General features: G+C 34.5%; 3 protein-coding genes across 5 annotated transcripts; 2 read left to right on the forward strand and 1 right to left on the reverse strand.

Annotated features, from left to right (window-relative positions):
* Window positions 1-756: 756 nt before the first annotated feature.
* LOC148310149 (G-patch domain and KOW motifs-containing protein-like) lies at window positions 757-8,918 on the forward strand. 2 transcript variants are annotated; one of them, XR_015837428.1, is made up of 7 exons: window positions 757-1,025; window positions 1,153-1,438; window positions 3,474-3,577; window positions 6,550-6,712; window positions 7,397-7,508; window positions 8,073-8,494; window positions 8,556-8,918. XR_015837428.1 is itself a non-coding variant. In XM_088258902.1 (6 exons), exons 1-6 carry the CDS (start codon window positions 898-900, stop codon window positions 8,393-8,395), a joined length of 1,116 nt encoding a protein of 371 aa, XP_088115028.1. In that variant the 5' UTR covers window positions 757-897; the 3' UTR covers window positions 8,396-8,918. The 2 variants fall into 2 exon arrangements, 1 of the variants encoding a protein (XP_088115028.1); XM_088258902.1 differs by having other exon boundaries at window positions 8,073-8,918.
* Window positions 8,907-19,771, reverse strand: Xe7 (A-kinase anchor protein 17A). The gene is made up of 8 exons (XM_088258901.1): window positions 19,682-19,771; window positions 17,494-18,736; window positions 16,610-16,817; window positions 14,958-15,180; window positions 13,236-13,400; window positions 10,482-10,580; window positions 10,210-10,375; window positions 8,907-9,586 (listed from the first exon to the last, which is right to left on the reverse strand). The coding sequence occupies exons 2-8, from the start codon at window positions 18,411-18,413 to the stop codon at window positions 9,046-9,048; spliced, it is 2,322 nt and encodes a 773-aa protein (XP_088115027.1). The 5' UTR covers window positions 18,414-18,736; window positions 19,682-19,771; the 3' UTR covers window positions 8,907-9,045.
* Window positions 19,772-20,630: 859 nt separating this feature from the next.
* On the forward strand, window positions 20,631-25,456 carry LOC148310151 (tubulin-specific chaperone A-like). Of its 2 annotated transcripts, XM_088258946.1 has the most exons (5): window positions 20,631-21,209; window positions 22,218-23,032; window positions 23,530-23,716; window positions 23,994-24,231; window positions 25,226-25,456. In XM_088258946.1, the coding sequence occupies exons 1-2, from the start codon at window positions 21,001-21,003 to the stop codon at window positions 22,351-22,353; spliced, it is 345 nt and encodes a 114-aa protein (XP_088115072.1). In that variant the 5' UTR covers window positions 20,631-21,000; the 3' UTR covers window positions 22,354-23,032; window positions 23,530-23,716; window positions 23,994-24,231; window positions 25,226-25,456. The 2 variants fall into 2 exon arrangements, with proteins under 2 accessions (XP_088115072.1, XP_088115070.1); XM_088258944.1 differs by lacking the exon at window positions 20,631-21,209.
* Window positions 25,457-26,297: the final 841 nt, after the last annotated feature.

Below are 26,297 nucleotides of genomic sequence, written 5' to 3' on the forward strand. Positions count from 1 at the left end.
CGTATGGGTAGGCAGAAAGGATGGAACGCCACACTCTTCTGTCCTGACATACTTTCCTTGCCTCCTTTACATCTAAACGTCTAGTCATACATACCTTCCGATTACGCAGACTTTTGACACCATCAGATTTTAGGTTCTGATTGATCTGATCATACCAAGTCTTTTTCAGCAGTCCTCGTTCTGTTTTCCCACTCATATTCACCACGTATATTTTCTCATTATCTCGTTATCCATTCACTCCACACGTGTTACCACCTTAAAGAACTATTTTTTATCTTTTCAATTATCCCTAGTTCAGCCTTACATTTCTTTATGCGGATATTGACGGGTCATTATTGATGTGCCTATGGTTATTGAATGACCGAGTGACTCTGAAATCTAGCTACAGCGTATGTAACACCGCTTATCATAGCTCGACTTAGGCTTCAGCTTTCAATGTTTTATAGCTTTTACCTATTTGTGAGTGGATTTACTGTTCATGTTTAAAGTAACTGTAATTTCATATAATTCATGAGTGAATGAATTTTATAGATAAGTATCCATGGGCGTACATACACTATAGTTATGGATTTTTTTTTCTATGCGATCATCAATAATAGGTGCCAACTTATATTTGATAAAATATAAACAGCACTGATCTATTCGCACTTGATTTTTAGAACGCACCCAACTAAAATTAACCATTTATATTGTCTATGAAAATAACTTTATATTGTTGGTAGAAGTGTTCCATAGTATTTATGGTTTTTAATAGTCATCTATGGTTTTTGGTTTTGACATTGACGTTTACGTTCGCAACGTTTGGTCTCGTTCTTTACAAATTCTGTTCATTGATACTGTAACTGTGCTTTGTGTATATTGTTTTATCCGCAAGGTTTCTACTTTTAAGCCTGCCCGATGGATACCGTTCCAAAGAAAATTTCTTTTGGCTTTACCAAACAGCTGAAAAAATCCGTTTCAAAGCCTGCCGAAGAAACAAAACAATTCATTGATTGCTTGGAGGGAAAATCTATCAAATTGAAAGAGTGAGTATGTTATTCGATATTCTGGTAAACTGAACCGATCTCGTACCGGCTTTTAATAATCAAACCCTCCGCTTATCAAATGGAACTCTATTGCAATCCGTATTGACTTATTACTATTATTTTTCAGTGAGGAAGTTCTGGAAGAAAAAAAACCTCTCGTTATTCCACTCAGAGAGAGAACCACAACTGCATCTGTGTTAGCTCGTATAGCGAGAGGTGAAGAGGATTTATCTACTGAAGTTGAACAAACAGAAACTCCTCAAGTTGACCCTTCTGTAGAACCTCCTAAAAATGAAACATTGGAAAAAATGGCAGAAAGGGAAATATTAGATAATCTAAAGAAATCAGAGATTATAAAAAAATCAAATCTTGTTCTGCCAGTTCCCGCAACCATCAACTTTACCGAAGTAGAGGTGTGATTTTACTATTTATTTATTTAAACTTCATGTACAGAAAATAAATAAGTACATTGGCTTATTTCCAAAAAGCAATATCTTCCAACCAACCAAAAACAGACTGGTGATATTGATCAAAACGTTTGATATATCGACGGCCCCTACGTATAGTACTCTATCTGCAAATCTGTTACTTTACAAGAGAGAGCTTGGAAGATTTTTTCAACGTATTCTTTTTTATTAATTAACCGTTTTAACTGAAATTCTAAACTAGTATTATTCATTCAAAAACACAATAAAATAATGTATTAAATCGTTTTAAAACTTTATGCTTTGTTAAAATTAAGTAATTAGCGTTTTAGGAGTTCAGTTCAATCCAAAAATTCGATGTAGATAGCGTCTTATACGCGTGAAAATTAGGCGTAATTTATTTTATATATTTTTTTTGTTTATTTATATTTGTAGATAACAGTCAGTCGATAACATACACCAAATATCTCAAAATTAAAAAAATGTTGTTAGAGCATTTTACGTAGGGCACTTCGATATATAGCTGTTTGCAATCAGAGGGTAGATAGTACTTGAACATTAAAAAAAAACATAAACTACAAATTAACATATAAAAAAAACATATATTACAAAAGATGATAACATGGAGGGCAAAGGAAAAAGGGAGTTTAAGGAAGGAGGTAGAGGGAAAAACTAAAGGAGGAGGATTGATGGACAGTTAGGATTCTAACGATAAATAGTAATGTCTCAGACGTTTCTTAAAAGTTATAAGAGAAGGTGCATTTTGATACCTAACCAATATTTTATTCAATATCACCCTGGACTGGTACCTGAAGCGGAGGGCTGATCACCTTTCCTTCATGTGTTAACGATCAAGATAACACTGCGTTTATATAATGGAGTACACTATGCATCATCGGGTGCGAATGAGGGTATAAAAAAATTTAAAATACAAACAAACAAAAATTTCCTAACCAGGTTTACTAGTCCATTATTTGTATTTATTTTACTGTATAACATTTTCGCTTGTGGTTCATCCTTCATTTATACTTTTAAATACTATTGCCAATTAAAAATAGTAACCAGTTTTATGTGTTAAATTCGGACATAATATATATATGTAAAACAAAACTCATGTAGATACATAGATATGCAAAAATATATTATTGTGATAAATTAACACAATATGCATTCGAGTTGTAATGCACATATAACTAACTAATCAACTAACCATCACGCCGCTTCCCCACAGGGGTAGGCAGAGAGAATCAAATGCCACACCATTGAAAGCTGTCCCACCGCATGCCCAGATCTGATACAGAAGCATCTAGGCTTCCTGACAGATCTGCTCTTTGCAAAGCAATTTTTTTATTGTACCAAGTTGCGAAAATTATTGAAAATTTGAAACAATATAAAATTGTATACCAATTTTACTGTGAATTTACATTTAAAAGCTTTCAATAAACCTATCACTGCCAATCTAAATAAATGCAAAATTGCAAATCTGTCACCAAATTTTCTAGAAGTACCCTGGTGTAGGCAGTGAAAGGAATTAGTATTTAGTTAAATTAGTCAGCTAGATCCGATTCCGACCCGACGTTGGCCAGGATACCCACAACCCCGACTTATTTACCAGTGCTTACTATTTGTTATTTTATTATTATTTTATGTTTAAGACTACTTGTTTCTCTATTAGTTTATTCATTAGTATATTTTTATATTAGATACTGTATATATGTATTATGTTAAAGGCTTTAGCCGTTCAATTAATAAATAAATAAATAACACCGTGATCTGAAAACAGCCTTGGGTTTTAATGACATTGGATGGGACAAAGATAGCCACCATCAAACACTTTTTGAGAAGTGAAATAATAACAATGTGTAATATCATAAATTCCCCCCAAGGGTAACACTTGCTCTTGTTAATCATTAAAAAGATCCTTATTTTAATTATATTTTCTTGTATAGGCCACAAATTTACAATGGCGAATGAACCCAGCCGTGTTTAAATGGTTTTAAAAATATCTTTTTTATTTTTGTAGTCAACTTTGGAGGACTATGAGAGTATTCCTGTTAGTGACTTTGGAATGGCCATGTTAAGAGGAATGGGATGGGCTCCCGGCATGGGAATGGGGAAGAATGGCAAGTAAGTATGAACTTATATATTAATGCTTCAGTTTAAAAACCTGATATTTTAGCAAACTTACATTTTATAATTAAAATGTGACTTTGTTTTAAAATCACTATAAATATTTTATTATAACTTAATCATAATGTCTACCGTTTTCGAAGCTAATCGCTTCCTTGTCAAGACTGATTAATACTAAAACACTATCTACTTAACAAAATTCAAAATATTTTAATGGTTAGGGAAAAAAGCTTGGGTAGATTTCAAGTGGCTTTATTTTTTTTTGTGTGATTGGCAGTCACAGTCAAAAGAGATCAGGGATGATGAGTGATTGGAAACATATTTAATAACGGACTTTTAGCAAAATCATTTACTTGTGTATGTAAATTATTATTAATTGCCTCTTTAATTTTAAATATTTCAAAGTAATCTAATTTAAGTCCTCTATTGCATGTGTGTAATATATTAAGACCTTTATTTTTATCAAATGAGTGATTATTAATAAAATAATAAATATTAAAACAATAATAATAATTAATAAAATATTTAGTGATTTTAAAACCAAGTTATGTATATATATATATGTATATACATTATAATTATAAAATGAAAAATCACAAACTTAGTGCTTCAAATATAAATTATAAACATTTATTCATATTTTACTACCATCTTTAGTTCAACTCATTTACACGGTACATTATATTTTCAGTATATTTGTGTGGTCATAACAAAAATCCTAAAACTCCAAGGCACTGTGCTAAATAGTTATGATATTCTCACAGCGGGAGAAAGTTTATTCCTCGGAATTCCATTGAATGTCCATGTGTTGAATGGTGCCGACATTAAAATCTTGAAGGTTTGTCGAATAATTGTAATTACTAAGATCCCGAAGGAAGCAATAATTGAAGTAGAAAAAGACGCTTCAATTTTGCATTTTTCAAATAATTATTTTCGACCACAAAAAAACTATCAACAATTTTTTTTCTTCTTTTACCTTATTACTAAGAGTGCCACGTTGATTCATTAAGTATCGTTAACATAGGGCGCACTGCGTTAAATTAATGTAATCTTCAGTTGATTGTTTATTATGTGGAGGGGTGATCTGCTTATTTTATACATATACAGTGGCACCTTTCATAACGAGTTATTCACATAACAAGCAAAAAAATCTGAAAAAGTTGCTCCCTTAACCGGATCCACGCGGCTCGCATAACCGTATGTGTTTTCATAAAACATTCCCTGTACGCGGCTGACATAACCGTTTGTGTTTTTACTTTACTCCAAGTTCCGAACCTCAGTTCAACTTGGAGGGATTTTTTCATGGTGTGGAACTTTGGATAAAATAATACGTCAATCCTTGGCCTTATGACATCTGTTGAAATATCTGACTAATAATTTGTGACATCACAAGGAATTATTCCGCGCCATAATCATGCCCTATATCTGTCTCACTCTCGCCGCTACGCATCGCCAGTGGGTAAGAGTGACACACGATGCGTGCTTTGATTTATTTATGTTACGATCTTATTTGTTTATATTACGATATATTTCAAGAATAATGTGACACGAGTGTATTATAGAGTACCAAAAAGGCACAATGAATCCCATTGAACGTTTTTGTTTAGGAAAATAAATCGTTTCTTAACTAAATACATGATAAAAGTAATCATTTAAAAAACGGCGAAATACCGCCGCACACGGGCGTCTGTTAGGAACAAAGTGAACGCGGTTAAAAGGTTAACGAGCGATGTTTCGCATAGCGAGTAACAGAGAAAGAGCAAGTCCCTTTTTCATGACATTCACTTGTGAACCGGGACTTTCGCGGCTTGGGAAGGAGGTTTACCAAGAGGACCCTCACTTCTGCTTGGAAAAAACTTTGGCCTGAGTGTTGTCAAATGTGATTTTGAAACAGTAGCTGTGGAGTCCACAGTCAACGTGATTGTGTTATTAGCCAATATCATGAGACTTGAGGTGGATAACGAAGATATTAAGGAGCTTGTGAAAGAGTACAGCCAAAAGCTGACCACCGAAGAGCTTTGAAAGCATGGGGAAATGTTGCATCGTACATTAAGAAGCATCACCCTAATAAGGAGGTGGCTATTCGTGCTACAAATTTATTCCATGATAATGCCGTGACACATTTTCTCTAATTAAGAAGCGTCAGCAAAACAAATGTCTTAAAACAGTTTTCTAGTTAAAAGAGATTAATTATATGTCATAAATTCACATTTTTATTTACGTTTTTTTTTCAAATATAAATTATATTCCAAGTTAACAATTTATAAGTAAATTTATTTGAATTTTTAAAAAAAAAAAATTAAAAAATTGAGTTTAACAATTTATAAGTAAATTTATAAATAGATTTATATTATCCACTGACACTTCGTGATGGAATTGCATTTTTAATTTATTATTAGATTAAAACCAATATTTTTAGCTTTTCCACTTTTTTATTTGACGAAACCCGGTCGCTGGTCAAATAAAAAAGTGGAAAAGCTAAAAATATTGGTTTTAATCTAATAATAAATTAAATTTATAAAGGCGCAGAGACAGGAGCACTTCCAGAAACCGCAGCCGGCACTGATTCGAGCTGAAATAACATGTCATTCATGTTGAATCACAAATCTTCAATATCCCGCAATCGCTGGAAAAACACTCCTTAACAATTTATAAGTAAATTTATTTGAATTTTTTTTTTTAAAATAAATTAAAAAATTGAGTTTTTTTTCGGCCTGGAACGCAATACATATTGTATTTTACATACATTTGTATGGGAAAAAATGTTTCGCTTAATGAGTAAGATGCTGGAACGAACTAAACTCGTTATGAGAGGTTCCACTGTAGTTAATTTTAAATATAATAATTTCATGCAAGGCATAGTAAGACTGACCACCTTTGTTTTCTATGGATTGAACACATGTGGAAGGTGAAGAAATGATGTAACCCTAATTTGGGTCATGTATTAATAATAAAATTGCAATTTCTAGATCCACAAATTTGGTGTTGCCACAAATGAGACCGCGAGGAATGGGTTTAGGAGCGGATAAAGCCCCTAAGAAAGATGACAAAGAAATGGCGGCTAATAATAAAATATCAAAGGGTAATTTTGTAAAGATAATAACAGGAAAACATGAAAATGAAGTGGGCAAGGTAATTAAATTAGCATTTAATTATAATTACACATACAAACAGAGTGGTATGAGTAAATCCATGTATTATTAGTTTGAAGAATACAAATATTGTTTTTAGATAGATATTTAAACTAAGTTTGAACTAAGCTTTTTATAATTAAAATATGATTAATCCTGGTATGTATAGGGAAGAAATTTCGGTTCGGTTTTGTAAAATTGTGTAGATAAATGGTAGCAACCCTAATGTATGGAAGTGAAGCATGGAATTGGCAAAAGAAAGGTGAAATCAGACTGAATGCAGTCTAAATGCGATCACTCGGACAAATGTGCGCACATTTTTGAATGGCGAAATAAGGAAGGAATGCAAAGTTGAGATAAGCATTATAAGCAAAGGTGTGTGAGCCAAATTAGTTGGAAATAGGAGTGAAGAAGACCGAAGAACATTTGCCATGATCAAGTATTTAAAATGCTCGAAAGTGGATAGATTAGAATTTGGAGCAATTGGTGGGTATGTATGAGAAGATGATGAATGTGGAGAGGCAAAAAATGTCTACAAGGACAGGATGATTAGGCATTCTATTATCTGTATATACCCCTGCGGAAAGCTCTGTGACAGTTAGTATAGATAAAGAAACCAGTCCCAAATATGTATTTGCCATATGCATAGGCAATACCCATAATAAATATGATTATTCTTTTACAGATTACTGAAATTGATGAATCCCAACAATTTACCATCAAATTAAGAAATGGTGACATCACTAAATGTAAACTGACAATGGTTAAACTTATCACTGAAGATGAATACAATAAAGGTATGTAGATTTGTTAAAATTATAATATCGCTGGTTAAATACCAAAGGGCCACAATTTTTTTTAACTCTTAATTCCTAAAATGGTATCTAAATCGTCTTTTGTACATACTACATACGCAACCTGCATAAACTACTTATTACACTACTTCGCCGCTACACTTCCTCAAGTCAGTCTTTCATAAAAGCTCGAACTAATTAGATTCAGAGATTTTTATTGGTCTTCATGGCACCACTAATTGCCAATAAAAAAATTATCTAGTAAATTTAAAAAAATATTATTCATACTTCAATTGAACACATTTACGCCTATACCTAAAGCAGTAATAGCTACTATAGTAGTATCTTAAATTTAGGAATTAACAGCTATAGCCATCTGCCAAACAGCACTCTGTATGGAAAATATACTTATATAACTCTATATAGAAATTATACATATAGAGGGAAAAGATATTGCCTCTATATAAAATTTGTGTCTGAGTCATTTTATGAAACATTATCATTAAAAATATCCACACAAATTACTTCAATTTGCCAATATGCTAATATATTTGTGTTATTTTACAGATTCTATCAATGGCAACAAAATTGAAAGTTCTAACTCAAGGAAAGACTTAAAAGATGAAAATAGCACTAAATCAGATCATGAAAGGCATAGAAAAGGCGACACAAGCAGAGATACCGAGAAGTCATCCTCTAAAGATGAAGATGCAAGAAGATACAGCAGTCAGAGTGATCACAGGAAACATAAATCCCAATTTTCATCTAGAAGGGATGATGATAGGAGTGATAGGCATCCCAAATATCATTCCAGTCGGAATTCACCACCACAAAATAGAGACAGAAGGCGAAGAGACAGGAGCACTTCCAGAGACCGCAGCCGGCACTGATTCGAGCTGAAATAACATGTCATTCATGTTGAATCACAAATCTTCAATATCCCGCAATCGCTGGAAAAACAAATCACTTTTGCGGATAACTTATTCACAGTATTTTTACATAATGCAAACTATGCCATGTTTTCTCGGATTCCGCGGCAACATGGCATAGTTTGCATTGAACAAATTATGTCATCTTTATTAGTGGTGCAATGGGTTAAAACCACTGGCAGCATTCGCATTATCTTTTTATGTGATGCATAAGGATTTGAACACCAATTCTCAATTTTTTTAAAATACAATCATATTAAAATTTTATTTCTACGATGTTCACGGCCAGACGGCCTTGAGTAGGGCTATAAATATTGACACAACGGTAAAATATCCAAAAAAATGTATTAAAAAATTGTATTTTTGCAAATAAGTACTTTAATTTTTAATAAATTTGTATAAATTATAAAATACATAATACATAAATTAGATTGTTCAAATCGTAAATCACTAAATTGAATTGAAATAAACATACATAACATTATGTACTTATTTTATTGATACATATATATTTTTTCACATTCACCGTTCTTTTTTTTTAGGTATTGCACCCACCGCATCATCTTTTTAGTTAAGCTTACAAAAGTACATAATTTGAGAACTATAGTTCATTAATCTCTGTGAGGCGGACTTTTGGACCAAGATTTCTCTTTTGCTGAATCCTTTGGCAGTGACCAGCTTTTGGATCTGTGTCTAGGAGGCGGAGATTCTCCCTTTTCCCTGTGGACTCTTTCTCTCTTACTTTCTGGGGATTTAGTGGCGGGCAGCTCCGGCCTGGTCTCGGACTGGTCCGGCGTCGCACCGGCATTCCTGGATTTAGAATCGCGACTGTGTCTGGAGACAGACCTCCGGTGACGGGATCGCGACCTGGACTTGGACTTGTGGGATCGCGAGCGCGAGCGGCGACTGTGACGGGACCTGGAGCGGCTGTGCGACCTGGTGCGCCTGCTGTTCCTGGATCGGGATCGCGAACTGCGCGATCTGGATCGGGAGTAGCGGGACCTGTGACGGGACGAGGACCTCCTGCGGGAGCGTGACCTGGAGTACGACCTCGACCTGGATCGAGTGTAGGACCGTCTCCGTGATCTGGATCTACTTCGGGAATAAGAATCGCTTCTCTCTCCGAATTTTGCAGTCAATTTCTTGAAATATCTAGAAATCAAAAGTAATGTTTGTCAATATTTAAATTTTTATTATCTGCAAATAAAACAAACTCATCATCCGGCAAGGCCATAGCTTCGGTCGTCTGAAATGCTGAAGGACATTTGCTTGTTGACCATCTCTCAAAGGGAGCCACATAAACATGCTCCTATTATGCTAAAGTGATACCGAAATTGCGGGAGGCGATAAGAGAAAAAAAAAGACTGAAGAACGGGGTGATGTTTCATCAATATAATGCTCCAGCACAAAAGGCTTTAATACCCAAGGAGAAATTCCTGGTGTACTTGTTTTTTCTTCAAACCCTTATCCGCATCCCAATGGTGCATAGGACACTGCATCATATAAACGCAGTGATAACTTTTCGCTATCTTATCTTGATCGCTAACACATGAAGGAAAGGTGATCAGCCCTCTGCTTCAGGTCTCAGTCCGGGGTAATATTGAATAAATATTAGAGTCAAAAAAATTTACTGATGTTTATAACTCCCCCTGGAAATTGAACCCGGGACTTCCAGAATAGTAGCCGAGCGTGCTGACCATTACACTACGGAGGCGGACAAATTTTTATTTGTTTTCTCTCCCTGTAATATATTTCAATCAAATCATTTTAATTACTTGTAATAGGCGTGATGGGCGTTTGGCCCATCAAAGTACGGCATTCTCGGCATTCCTCTGTAGCCCCCTCCGCGAGCCCCGCGGGGGCGCCTGCTGAACCCTCGGCCGCGCCCATAGGGCTCCGCCATGGGCGGGGGGTAGTAGCCACCCCTTGGGTAGAATGGACCTGACAAAAAAATTACATTAATTACTGAAGGTGATTTATTTGCTCGTAAGCGACGTTATTAGGGAGCCTAGATTCCAACAAAAAACGCATAAAACGGTGGCCATACCTGGAACTTGATAATTATAGTTAGGGTTCATGTAGGGTCCGTAGGCAGCATAGTTCGCATATCCCGGAGGATACCCGCCACGCATCATTCCGTCTTCTTCTAAAATAAACAAAAATAATTATATATTAATATGATGCAGCTGAAGTTATTTATAATTTTAAAGATATTTTACTATGAAAATCATTAAACTGGCAAAAATTAACTAGAAAATATTTTATTAATTGTTTCGGCATTAACTTTGTGGTAAGACATGTTACAGTGATTAAATAAAACACTTGTTTTTATACCACTTGAGTTTTATTAAAGACTACTAGTTTTTATTCAGTTATTTTATTATTACTACCAGTTTTTATTCAGACCTGAATGATGAATTCTGAAACTAGTAGTCTTAGTAATAAAACTCAAGTGGTATAAAAACAAGTGTTTTATTTAATCATTGTAACTAGAAAATATACAATATTGATTTAATGATGCTGTATCAACGTTCTATAAACTGGCAAAATACAAAAGTAGTTTGGAATGTCATATTTATGTGGTTTTAAAAGTAAATTCAACTTTGAGTTCAATAACGGGTATTTTATTCAGGCTAAAAGCTTTAACCAGATCCACGCAGCTCGCATAACCGTTTGTGTTTTTACAAGACATGCCCCATACGCGGCTGACATAAGCGTTTGTGTTTTCACTTTGCTCCAAGTTTCGAACCTCAGTTCAACTTGGAAGGATTTTTTCATGGTGTGGAACTTTGGATAAAATAATACGTCAATCCTCGGCCTTATGACATCTGTTGAAATATCTGACTAATAATTTGTAACATCACAAGGATAAATAAAACAACAGATCCCTGATTTTTCTTGCGGTCTGTAATTAGTCCGCGCCATAATCATGCCCTATATCTGTCTCACTCTCGACGCTACGCATCGCCAGTGGGTAAGAGTGACACACGATGCGTGCTTTGATTTATTTATGTTACGATCTAATTTGTTTATATTACGATATATTTCAAGAATAATGTGACACGAGTGTATTATAGAGTACCAAAAAGGCACAATGAATCCCATTGAACGTTTTTGTTTAGGAAAATAAATCGTTTCTTAACTAAATACATGATAAAAGTAATCATTTAAAAAACGGCGAAATACCGCCGCGCACGGGCGTCTCTTAGGAACAAAGTTAACGCGTTTAAAAGGTTAAATAACAGGGATTATTCAATCAGGGATTTTAGAGTTAACATTTTTTGCCAGTATACCCACGATATATTAAGATCCAATGTAAATTTTATTTTTTAACTGACCACCGAGCATTTTCACAACAGAATGGTAACTGGTGAAACAAATTGCTGTTTAACACATTGACATCAACATGCATATATCTGCATTATTTTCAAACACTGTATACGGTGTTTAAAAATGATCCGGAGTGCATCAAAAAACATTTCACAACAGATTTTGAGAAATAGTGGTATTCACCAAGTAAAATTTAAATTTAAATTTAATAAAGTAATTATGATGCAGCATGTTAAGTAGATAGATAAGGTAAGACAGTAAAAATTACAAAGAAATATAGTTTATAAGTTATTGGTAATACAGTGTACACTTTCACATGCACTTTTTTGGGTCAATACTTTGCCTTGATAATAAAATGATTTTATTTTATTAAAAATCAAAAATATCAACGTCCATATTTAACATAATCTGCCAAAACTCGTTAAGTTAGGAATAAAATAGAATAGAAAAATCAACACTCTTGCAAAACACGCTATACCGATCGACAGTTCACTTTCTAAAATCTCTCAAAAAAGCTAAAATTGGTAGAAGATTAAATCTTCTACCGATTGCTGCCATTCGCTAAAAACTGAATTTTTTACATAACGTGGTTTACAAGTGAACTACTCATATGGACGCACCAATTCGAAGAAAGACGGCTAAAAGCACAAGCCAATCATCCGTTTTATCATGCTAACCGGACTGCCGGACAGTAAAATTCCGTGTAGTGTACAAGAGCTTGTAGCAACACCATTGGGTTGTCGCACTGACGTAAGCAGTACGGAGGCGTTTCGATACGAACTAAACCGAAGATTTCCGAGCGAACCCGACTCTGAAGCGAGAGAACTGAAAAGCCGCGAGAGTTGCTCGGGTTGTTGGTGAGAACAGGCGTTTTATTTAGATCTTAACTTTACTTCTTTAACTCGTTCTTCTTCTTCTTTATGTAGATCCTAGGGATCTGTTTGCGCCTCCACATGTCTCGCTCTTGGGATGTCGACTCCCAGCTGTCTTTCCATCTTTTCAGAGGTCTGCCTGGGGGTCTGCGTCCTTCAGGGTTGGAGCCTTGGAGGGCGATACGTGGAAGTCTGTCTTCTGACATTCTGTTTATATGTTCCTTCCAGTATCGCCTTCGTTGTCGTCCCCACCTCACGATATCCTCCGTCTTACACATGCTTGCTTCGAATGTCGGTATCTCCATATATTCTTTAACTCCATATATTGTAAATTATTTGTCATTATTTGATTCCATTATTCAGCATAAATTCGCATTTATTTCAATAAAGGAACCAACTGTAAGTTCATCATTTTGTTTTCATTCTGTGCACTACTCCTTTACATTAACAAACACGATCACCAACACGTGATCACAGAACGCGGCCACACGCCGCCCCGAAAATAGCTGATCCCGAAACCAATAGCTACAAAAGCTGAACAAACAGCTATAAGCTCTTAGTGTTGGTAGTTTTAATTAATAATAATGATTGTAAATTACCTTTGATCATTTGATTCCTTTCGGGTGATATAAGTCGCTCACTTTTGATCTTCTTGTTTGGCAAATCTTCGAGAGAAAGGTCTGACCCCGATGACAGAGAACTTATTGAAGGAGTTCGAGTCTTCTTTTTTCCTGTATCGAGAACTGACCGCAAAACAATTTTTCCTAAAAAATATTAAATAAAAAAAATTATTAGATTCTCAAATAATACCCATTTACAAAGGCTAAAGATTTTATTTTAAAATACACATAATTGGAAAGAGAGGTTGTACTACACAAAGGTCTAAATTTTTATATGTAAAAGTTTTCACTGAAATTTCTACAATGGAGTTCTGGTTCCAACCCTAATGTATGGAGGTGAAGCTTGGAGTTGGGTAGAGTTAAGTAGACTGAATGCAGTCTAAATGCGTTCTCTCAGACGAATACACGGTAAAATATTGAATGATAGATGTTCAAATGGTGAAATAAGGAAAGAATGCAAAGCTGAGATAAGCATTAATGATACAATTAAGAAAACTGTGTTAAGATGGTTTGGGCATGTAAATTGAATGAAGGAAGAAAGGATAGTGGTTGGTGGTATTAGAAGTAGAGGAAGACCGAGGAAAACTTGACCAATTCAAGTATTTCAAACACTTGAAAGTAGTCACGCCGGGAGTCAGAATAATTGGCATGTATGTATGAGAAGATGGGAAGATGTATGAATGTGGAAGAGGGAAAGATTGTGTGCAAAAACAATTGATGCGGCATTCTTTTCTCTCTGCCCACCTCTTTGAGAAGCTATGTGATGGTTAATTAGTTGGGAGACATTTTATAATGATAAAAACTTGTAAAAGAAAAACACTTGTTTTTTACCACTTGAGTTCATTTTATTATGACGACTAGTTTCGGAAGATATGCTTCCATCTTCAGATCTAAATTTAAACTAAGATGAAAGCATAGTTTCCGAAACTAGTCATACTGGTTATAATAAAATAAACTCAAGTGATAAAAAAAAGTGTTTTTCTTTTGCAATTTCATCATGTCTTACCACAAAGTGAATGCCGAAACAGTAAATATAATTAAAATGTAACGTTTTAAAATCACTATAAATATTTTGTTGTAACTTAATTATAATGTCTACCGGTTTCCAAGCTAACCGCTTCTTTATCAAGACTGATTAATACTAAAACACTATAATACCAGTCTTGATAAAGAAGCGGTTAGCTTCGAAACCGGTTAGACATAATAATTAAGTCATAATAAAATATTTAAAGTGATTTTAAAACAAAGTTACATTTTAATTATAAAATGGAAAATCACAAAGTTAGTGCTTCAAATATAAATTATATGAATAAAATAAAAACTATTGTCTGTTAATTAATAATAATAAAACCCTTATCCGCACCCTAATGGTGCATAGGGCACTGCGTCATATAAACGCAGTGTTATCTTGATCGTTTACACATGAAGGAAAGGTGATCAGCCCTCCGCTTCAAGTACCAGTCCAGGGTAATATTGAATAAATGTGACAGTGAAAAAATCATTTATAATTTATTATAAATGATTTATTATATTTGATTTATCAAGTTATAATAAAATATTTATAGTGATTTTAAAACAAAGTTACATTTTAATTATAAAATGGAATGGAAAATCACAAAGTTAGTGCTTCAAATATAAATTATATAAATAAAATAAAAACTATTGTCTGTTAATTAGCCATCATAAAATAAGGAAGCTGACCTTCAATGGCTTTTCTCAAATTTTGTCTCTGTTCTTCCAACTCTTGTTCTTGGGCACTTTTATATTTACTGACAAGTCGATCGCGAACCGTCTTCTCCTTGCTTTCCATCAGAAGCGCCTTCTCTAATTTTCTCATCTCTTTCTTCTTATCCCTGTGGTGCTGACCCGACTGATTGCTCTGAAGGTCATCTCTTTTGTATAAGGTAGTGTGCTTTTGTTTCAACTAAAGTAAAAACATAGTAAAAATTTATTTATATATTTGGCATTTAATTTGTAACACTCCATTTTCATTTATGTATTAAATGTTAAATCAAGCATGGATTTTTTGGGTCTACGAAGTTGTATTTTATTATTAAAAAATACATAAAAATCAATTTTGTGACAATTGTTTTGCCTAGTTATGGCATTTTCAAACGAATATGAAGATTAAATGGACTGATGGGCCTTATACATATATAGCTATACAATAATAATAATAAAAATAAAACCCTTATCCGCACCCCAATGGTGCATAGGGCACTGCGTCATATAAACGCAGTGTTATCTTGATCGTTTACACATGAAGGAAAGGTGATCAGCCCTCTGCTTCAGGTACCAGTCCGGGGTAATATTGAATAAATACGACAGTGAAAAAAGTCACTTATATTTATTTTACCCCCCTTGGGAATCGGTAGACGAGCATGCTGACCATTACACTACGGAGGCGGACAATACAATAAAACACAACATAGTAATCACAATAATATTTTACCCCCCTTGGGAAACGGTAGACAAGCGTGCTGACCATTACACTACGGAGGCGGACAATACAATAAAACACAACATAGTAATCACAATAATATTTTACCCCCCTTGGGAAACGGTAGACAAGCGTGCTGACCATTACACTACGGAGGCGGACAATACAATAAAACACAACATAGTAATCACAATAATATTTTACCCCCCTTGGGAAACGGTAGACAAGCGTGCTGACCATTACACTACGGAGGCGGACAATACAATAAAACACAACATAGTAATCACAATAATATTTTACCCCCCTTGGGAAACGGTAGACAAGCGTGCTGACCATTACACTACGGAGGCGGACAATACAATAAAACACAACATAGTAATCACAATAATATTTTACCCCCCTTGGGAAACGGTAGACAAGCGTGCTGACCATTACACTACGGAGGCGGACAATACAATAAAACACAACATAGTAATCACAATAATATTTTACCCCCCTTGGGAAACGGTAGACAAGCGTGCTGACCATTACACTACGGAGGCGGACAATACAATAAAACACAACATAGTAATCACAATAATACTTTTTCTAACATTATTTTGTAACAACATTTTGAGTGTGTCCAAATACTTGTTAACAAATCTGGATCACCTACACTCAGTATTTTTTTACATTTACAACATCTCAACATAGATGAAGATCTTCACATACTGCCTTGAGCGTGTGACCGTGTGGCGTTCTCAGTCGCCCGATTTGAGTTTTATTATTTTTTCTTAAGTTGCTACATCTGTCATTGATATTCTATGAAATTTTCAGTTTGATAGCTTGACATTTGTTAAAGTGACGCGGTTGTATACTAATTTTATTAACATTTTTGTAAAAAAATAAATAAGTAAAAAGGAGTGCTCTTTACCTGAATTCTTCTGAATAGCTCTTCGATAAGTCGAATGCTCTGCAGCTTTCTCTGCGTCCGCAGCAGCTTCTTCTGTTCCTCCGCGATCTTGCTGCTGATCTCCACGGACTCCTTCTGCTTGAGCTTGGCGAGCTGCTTCGCCTTACGTCTCTCTTCCCTCTCTTGCATGTGAGAGAGCTTTTCCTTCTCACTCTGATCCCGCTTTCGCCTAGAAGGAGCGACCACCATATCCCAAAGCTGTCGAAATCACTTTCATCCTTTTGTTTGGCCATCATTACGGCGAGAAACTTTACACTTTAGACTTTATCGCACTCAATAAAAGGACTGAATTGATTGCACGCACAACACATAACCATGTCGTTAGCCTGAAACAAATCTTTCAACTCCCCTTCGTGATTTAGTACATGAATTAAGAGACATTTTTTTTATGGAACCCAAAAAACAGGAAGCGTAATACAAAAGAATAGCAATTAAAGATGGCAAACAATACAAAAACAATCGAGGAATTGTAATGGTCATTTAAAATAAGCACCAGAACTAAACGATAAAACATTTCGAGACTTTTTGATTGTTTGTGTCACTCTAATAAAGGGCAGTGGGTGAAATTATGCGATTTTTATTTTTCAGTGGCTACTGAACACTGCTTTACAGCTAGAGATTTAGATTTTACATCTATGACAAGAAAACAAACAATACTCGTTGAACAATGTAATAACTGCAAACTAAGTCGGTGGCCATAATGAAGGAGCTCAAAGTTAGATAACGAAGGTAGAAATACACACGCTTGCACTAATCGGATGTTTAGTCGGTGGTAACATAACCAGAAGCAAACTCGTGCAGAATAAAATATATTCTTTTCTAATTAAGTAAGAAAATAGTGAAACCTTTCAGCCTCTTCTTTCTTCTGCAGTTTAAGAGATTCCTCTTTATCCTTCTCCTCGCGAGCGCGCTCCAGCGCCACGAGGCGCTCCCTCACGATGGAGCGCCGCTTGATGGTGGCCTCCGACAAGTGCTTGGTCCTGTCGAAGTCCACGAGGACGCTCACCGCCTGCCCCGCCTCCTCCCCCTTCCTCAGCAGCTTCATGCCGCGGAAGGCGTCCATGGCTCGCACGAAGCCCATGTACTCGCTGAACTGCACGTACCCCTCGAAGTACAGCTCCGAGTCGTAGGAGAACTTGCTCATCCCGGACATGTGAGGCTTCATCCGCTTGCGATACGGGTCGCATATCGGGATGTCCACGCATCGCACCTTCCCGAATTTCTCAAACACTTTCCTCAAAATATTTTCCGACGGCCTCGCGTCCTCGTCGCGGATATCGCGGCTGTTGACAAACCACTTAATGGGTAAATTAGAAATATGGATGGTGTCGGGCCGCTCCCCGTACTTCATCTCGTCCATGTTGGGCGAATCGCGGAAGAACGAGTCCCAGGTGTGTCGACTGGGAAACTCTAGTTTCGCTTCGGAAGCTTTGAGTCTCAGCGGCTCCGGGTAGCCGTTCAACTTAATGACCCGATCGTCTAACGATCCCACGACGTTCGGGATGCGTTTCCTATCATCTAACTCGCCCTCGAACCGGATCGTGTCGGTCGCACTTTTAGATACTTTTAAGGAAGAAAATAAATCCGGCCTAATCATTTCCCTCATGCGCTCCATCAATTCCCAATTTGATATCGTCTTACCGAGAGCTTTAGAGGGCGGTAATTGAATGGAAATATTTATTCGAGATACGGGTTTTAAGAACAAATGCTGTGGCAAATATAAAGCCACAGCATCCGAAAAAGAATTACATACTTGGATATTCATTTTTGCAAATGAATATCGAGATATACTTACGACTAGACTAAACTTATAAACATATTTTAATCGTTTTCCTCTTAAGCCGCGCGTGAGTTTTACAATTACGCATTATTATTAATGTTAGATAAATAAACTAATTTACGACACGGAGTATTAGAGCCGAGTGAATTACAAAAACATCGACATACTGAAAAAGAGAAGAGACTCCCTAATCACAGACTACCAAATGACAATAATTATATCACTACACATACATTTAAAAGCGACGCATAATGTTAAATAAATTAATGTTCCACAACTCATTATTTAAAAAAGAATTTGCCCACAGACTAACTAATTTATATAAAGACCGCCAACTGCCTCGATTTTTTATGGCTGGAAGTGATATTCGCCAGCGGCCGGAAGTGACGTAAACGGCTAGAAGTACTAAGCTCCCGGCTGGGCGTGACTTCGCCGCGGCTGAATGTCGAATCCACCCGCCGAAATATTTATCATTCATTTTTCAGGTTAAATGGTATTTATATTGAAATTTGTTGTATTACATATTTTCAAAATTATAATATTAATATTACAAAGAAGACATTTCACTATCTAAATTTATTTATTTCAGTGTAAACAAAAATAGAAAGGTCACGGCTAAAACGTGACATTTATAATGAGAGTTCAGGCGATTAATAATGGTTACTCAACTCAGCCTTACAATGGTAAATGGTAATGGTAACTTTTTTTAAATAATCATCTCAAACTATGTATAAATATAAGGCTTTTCAACAAAAACAAAAACGATAGAATTTTCAAATTACTATATTATATTTAAAATTCTAGAAAATACAATATTTTAAAAGGGCGGAAGGAGTGCCCACCACTTCCTGAAGTTATGTTTCTTAACGGGGGTGCCAGCGCCCCTTTGTGGGCGTTTTGGAAGTCTGGCTAGGCGTTTTTAATTTTTTTGCATTTGGGGGGTGCTGCAGAAATTCAAGGGAGCGTTGTGTTAAGTAAGAAAAACTACACTTTCATACGCAAAATTTAACTTTAACTTTGGCATAATACTCAATATTATCAAGTTCTTCATATACGGATTTCTATTTTTCTATCGATAATTGTCTATAACCATAGTCTGTCTATATTTATTTGATATATTTGAACAACTTGTTGGTATCTCGTATATTTCGTTCCCGTTTTGGTGTTTTGGTTAGTGTATTAGTGTGTCTCGTCATTTTCTGGTCGTTTTTTGAACAATCTGACGTTTACGAGTCGACCCCCCCTGAATTTGCCTTTGTCAAGTTACGTTTATCCGTCCATCTGCAAATTTATTGAATTTTAATTTTATTTTACGAGATATTATGTCGAGACGTACCATAGACAATTTTATTAGGTTTTTGGGGAACGTTCTAGAAATTAGTTTAGATCATAAATAAAGAGAACAGTTGTAATAATCATCAAAATTGCTGTAGAAAATACCAGTCAGTGCCGTTAGCACGCTAATTTTGATAATTTAATTGGGGTTGGGTTTGTTGGCATTGTAAAAACAACGGGGGTATTTAAAAATGAAAAAATCGTAAACAATTTTCTCGGAGGCAGTAAAACTCAAGTTTATACGTATTTATATATTACATTACCGCTAACGTGATCTAGGTTAGAGACGTCCCATCGTATCTATATAAATCAACCAGTTTTCAATATATATATACACCTGCAATCTTTTTATGTTTTATTCATATATTCAAGGTATTTTCAGCATTCAAATAGAGTTATATGTGCAAAATACCATTTTATAAAAATGTTTCTCGCTTGTGAAGTATGGCTAGATGTAGTTAGACACTTTATGGATTAAGCCGATTTATTTTTGAGGCTACTTATTTATGGGCGCGCTGAGGTTCTTCTCAGCAAAACTAATATTACTATTGAAATTAGCTCCACTAACAAGAGTACTGATATTTTTTAATTTAATGTAAAATGAGTCAATAAAAAAATACTTCATACCTGCTGTCTAGAACTCTCTTAACCTTCCCCTCCCGGTGATATGTATCTACTACAACTTGACTTTAAAAATGAGAATATCAATTTCATATTTTCATATGGTGTACAAAATACATATCACCGGTGCACGCGGAAGTTTTTAGCACCGTGAGGGAAGAGTGAAGAGCCATAAAAAAGAAGAAGAAGATACATTAGATAGATTATCCGGTTGTCTATCACCATAATACAAATTAGTTAGTCTTTGTCTATGACCTCGTGTTTTTCTCTTGTTCGACGGTTCGACTTTTGCGGTTATATTTCTGGTTTTTTGATTTAGGGTTTCGCAATTGTAACTTTTGCACTTCCACCTGGTATATAATATTTGACTTGCACGTTGCGAAATATTATTGCACCCGGCGCAGTTTCGGTATTGAACAATTGAACAGTGCCTAATGTACAATCTAGGATTGTGTCTAATCGTGACTAAGATCAAAATTTAATATATTAATCATCGCTAGTAATCTGAATGGGTCTTTTTTTAGCATGTGAACATATTGTATTGTGTACACCAAAAACTATTATCGTCAGTGATTTATTATCAACTCTGTAGATAACTCAGTCTGAAATAGTGATAATGGCTGACCCGCGAATTCGCCAAATAAAAATTAAAACTGGTGTCGTGAAGCGATTAGCTAAAGAAAAGACCGTTTATGAAAAAGAGGCGGACCAACAAAAAACTAGGATTCAAAAATTTAAAGACGAAGGAAAAGATGAATACGATATTAGAAAGCAGGAAGAAGTTCTGCAAGAGGCATTAATGATGGTACCGGATTGCGTTAGAAGGTAAGTTTTAAATATAAATTATGTATTATAAGCATAATTTACAGTAGTACTTAATAAATTCATTTATTTATTACCTTGTCTCCATAGTGTATTGCTTAGGTTTGGTTAGTCCTTTTGCCTGCAGTGCTATAAGTCCAAAGTTCGATTCCCAGGGGTATTTAAAACAAACAGTGATATTTCATTCCTTATATTATCCTGACTGGTATAAGAATCCTGTGACTGATAGGCTTATCTTCGTATAATTAACGATTAAAATAACACTCCTTCTATACAATGCGGGGTTCTATGTGGCACTGCTGAATGAAGTTCTGGACTACATTGTAGAAACATTGTCGGATTGTGGTCCTGTGGTTAGTGTCGCGGACTCTTGAGTCAGAGTTTCTCGGTTCGAACCCACTATCACAATTTGATTCCTATTTCTAATAATGAGTTGTTTAGGCTCACAAAAATAGTATTAAATTGATGTATATTTGTAAATAATAAAAACGCAACTAATTATCTTTAAAAAAAAAAAAGAACTGTGAATACATGGAATCACCCACAATTTTTTTTTAGCATCTTAACAGCTGGAGATCTCTTCTGGTCATTATATGAACCAAAGTTGTGTATAGGGCACCGCATTGAATAGATGTTATATTCGATTGGGATTTTATGAGGGCAAGGTTATATATTGTCGGGTTGTGGTCCCGCGGTTAGTTTTGCAGACTCTTGATTCTAGTTTCTGCATTCTTTCTACCACAATTTGATACCTATTTTAATAATAAGCTGCTTAGGCTCACAGAAATAGTATGATATAGAAGTATTTATGTAAATAATAAATACACAAATATTTATCTTTTTTTAAAATAATAAATATTGCTGTTATATGGATACAATGGGAGAGGGAGAGGAGATAGCTGCAATGGCTAGGGCACTCGGGGCTACATTCCCATATTCATACTGGTTTGTATCCCCTGAGGATAAAAGAAGACTGAAGCTCAGAAAAACTAAGAATATTTATATTTTCAGATTATTAAAAGCACACGCTGAATTGAAATCCATTTTGGATTCTGAACAAGACCTCAAAGAAACGGCGGACTATATAGCTGCCCTTCAAGTCCTCACGGAAGCGGAACAGCAGTTACCCGAAAGCCAAACTGCATGATGTGACGCTACTGTTTTACGTTTCAAAACATTTGCATAAAAATAATATTGTGCTTTTATACCTAATATTTAACGGACATTACTTTAATATTTTATATCATAAACATTTTAAGTTAACAATTATTAAAATGTCATTCCATTATGATAATTTCCACACCCCCTCGTTTGGTAATCCCCAGATTGAAAATAAGATTCCCTTGAATAGGAATCGTACGGCCTCCATTAAAATAATGAAAGAGCGCGATAAATTATTCATCGAAAACTGGGTTTCTAAAACCAATATTAAAACAAGCAAGAAAATAATTAAAACTCCTCGTATGCCCGAATTACGTTCCTCGTTATCCAAAATTCTGGACCTGTGTAATAAAATAAAACATCTGAATGAAGAAATGAGAGAAAATGTTGCCGAGTTTTCTGACGAAGAGTGGAGCGAAAAAATGGCACTGGTGAATGTTTGGAGAAATGAGATTTCTTCAATGCGGGCTGGAAAGGATGAAAGAGAGTATGAAATCTTGAGGAAGAAATTGTCTAAACGACTCAGCAAACGGGCCAGATTGAAGCGCCGTAAAGAAGAGCTAAAACTACAAAAAATCAGAGAAGAATCTGTGAAAGCTGAAATGAATAAGGAAATTGATAATCGCCTTTTCCAAATGAGAGAAGAAATTGAAAACAAAAAAAGGGTATTTTTTTCTATTTATGAATAATTTATTTTAGGCTTGTGTTTTTGTATCACGTTTAACAATTCATTTTTAGCAACTTCATTATTTCAATGCATCCATGACCTTTTCTTTTCTTTTCTTAAAATCTATCGTGAACAGTGTTTGAAAATGATGAGGAATGCATCGAAACATGTGTCTTTTTTATTTTTCATCTTAAAGTTAAATGTCCAAGGGTAAAACAGAAAAATAATCTAAAGTGTGATTTTAGTGTTTAAATACAACCACAGATGACAGTACAAGTGCCATTTTAGAAATAAATGTCACCAGGTTTTAGTTATCTTTCATATACACCCATACTCCTTTGGGGAAAGTTTTATTTGGACAACCATGTACTACCACACTCCCAAATAGGTTAAACTATAAACATAAACTCATTTTATGCCAAAATCCTCCTTGAGTATTTGATATATTTCAGTCAAATAACCTACAAAGCTTTTCATTTTTCATGTGTTTTAAAGGAAGAAGAACTCAAAATTGTAACAGACAATGTTCTCCGAGATGTTACAAAGCGCAAAGGGGATTCGCGGAGATTCTTGGCCCTGTTTGGTGCTTTAAAGAAATTGAGAGAGGCTCGAAGCAAAACGGCTCTGGGGCGTGGTGAAAAACTAAACCAGTCAGATGCGGATAAATTCTCTACTTGTATCGGTAATGTCGTAAAATAAATATATTTAAGCATATTATTCTAAAAAAATAATTAATATTTTATTCTGAGGATGATTTTTTTCTCTCTAAATAATTTATATTTTATATATGACTATCTGTACCCGGCCGCACATTGCTGTTCCTCAATCTGGTTAAATGGAAAAGAAAAAATATAGAATGCATAAAAATATGCTTAATTTCACGATGCCTGTGAAGCAATGAAAATAGTGTACAAATTGTTACTTTTATTATCAAATTATTAACTTAAAAATATTTTCAGCAAAACTAGAGAGTATTTGGAATTTCGCGCTCAATAAATATATAGAGGAAGAGAAAAACTTGGGTTCCATGCTTAAAAAAGACAACACGAGTATAAAATCTGTGGAAACACGTTCAGAAAATACATTTAAGGACGCTCAAAATTCTATTGCTTTATGGAGGACTTTTTTGTTTGGAGGACCCGAGAATGCGCCACAGCGAGAATTTTATGGAAATATTGAACAATTCATATGTGTGAGGTATGAGTTAAACTAATTTTTCTTGATTACTGGTAGGTCAATAAAAACTTATTTATTTTTATTGTGTCTTTCCATGTTGGCAATCTTATATTTATCTGCAGCAGCTCCAAACAGTGACATAGTGCTACAGTGGAACCACATTCAATTTTTTAAGGCGAGATATATCGCTCACTCCTTTCAAGAACGTCATAAATGAAAAAACTTGATGTTTCAGATCGTTTTTTAAAGATTAAAAATATAATATAATGTATTAAAAATAAATATCTAGCCACTTATTGAACTTTTTACTGTGCAACAGATCTTTTAAGGTAAAACCTGAAGGTTTTTTCTCCATTTCAAAAATATTTTGCATATTAAAAAAAAATATTAAACAATACATGTTTTCGGAATCCCAGCAAAAGAGGCATATTTTTAACTTAATATTTATCCGCTACAGGGCAGAAAATGTTGTTTTTGCATTTTGAAGAAAAGGTATTGTTTAATTATTTTTTCAAATATACCAAATATTTTTTAAATGGGGAAAAAGCCTTCAGGTTTTACCTAAAAAGATCTGTTGCACAGTAAAAAGTTCAATAAGTGGCTTGATATTTATTTTTAATACACTGTTATATTTTTAAACATTTTATGTAAACGTTCTCCTGAAAAATCAAGTTTTTTGATTTATGACATTCTTGACAGGAGTGAGCAATATGTATATAGGAATATATTCCTATGATGCAGATGTCACACATTTTGAAGAAGCAGCTTCTCTCCATTGCTATCCTGACTGATCTTTTGGAAATGGTCTCACTGGTAGCTTAGTGAAGCCAACAACCGAGATATTTATATTAATGTTCCCTTAAAAACTTTGCATTGTTAAAAGTTTATCGTCTTTTGAATATCACAAATCTTGTCATATAAAATTGTGTGCCAAATAGTACATTTGAATATTGATTTTTGCACAATTCTGAAGAAAAGCTATGACAATTTAGTATTAATTCTTCAAATGTTTCAGGAAACATTGGGACCAATACGTTGGCGGTGAAGGATCGCGAATGCCTGTTGGTTGGGTCGTGCCTGAAGAAAATTTCAATTCCAAGTGGGAAATATATCTAAAAGCAACTAATTTATAAGATTTTTTTAAACTAACTTGTAACATTTTTCTTAGTTGCATCTTATCACTGCCTTAATTTTAATTGTGATATATATATTTTTTTCATCTATAAATACATTACTAGTAACAAAATTAAAATGTTTTTTTATTGAAATTTCATTATGATTCGTTTATTTACTAGAAATTTAATAAATGCAATGTCTTTTTTCTATTTTTAATTTAAATTTCATTAGGGAAATACCACTACTTATTAGTCTATTGTGACATGTGTTTCGATACATTTAGCATCATTTTCAAACACCATATTATCTTTCTACTTCTATTCCAAAAGTTTCTAGAAAAGAAAGACTTTAAAATGATTCAAACAATTTCATCACTAAGTAAGTGCTTCAAATGTTGGTTATAAATAACTGAAAACATATCATGAGGTGACATGTGTTGAAAACAATGAACAAAGTATGCTTTTTTGTTCATCAGGTTAAGAGTCGAATATCAATAATGGAGTCATCTCACTATTCCTGTCATATGAAAAATAAAGTATCTCACTATTCCAATAACTCTTGATCAATGATAGAGTTGAATTAGAAAAGCCATCTTCGAAACAAAAAAATGTCGATGAGAGGAAACAAGTCTACAACCTCAAATCTCATTAGTCTAGTAAAATAAATGAACACAACTTCATATCCACGTACACCGCTTTATTAACGTAATTATCACAATTTAGAAACGTAGTCTTATTTGATACCAAACTCACAAAAATATACATACAAAATCTATCTATACATACTGAAAATTTATATCACACATATTATAAAAACTAGCTGCCTCCTGTGTAAAAACAAATGAAATAAGGTTAATTTTTTTATTTTGCTGCATATATTTTTTTATATAGACTGTACAAACGTAAGTTAAGGAACTTAACCATATAGTAATTATTTTGAACCGAAACAATACCAGGAGAGCGTAGATTTTT

This window comes from Brachycentrus maculatus, unplaced genomic scaffold (assembly GCF_059751285.1).
Source record: "Brachycentrus maculatus isolate JH-2025_06_01 unplaced genomic scaffold, ASM5975128v1 h1tg000105l, whole genome shotgun sequence".
NCBI lineage: Eukaryota > Metazoa > Arthropoda > Insecta > Trichoptera > Brachycentridae > Brachycentrus > Brachycentrus maculatus.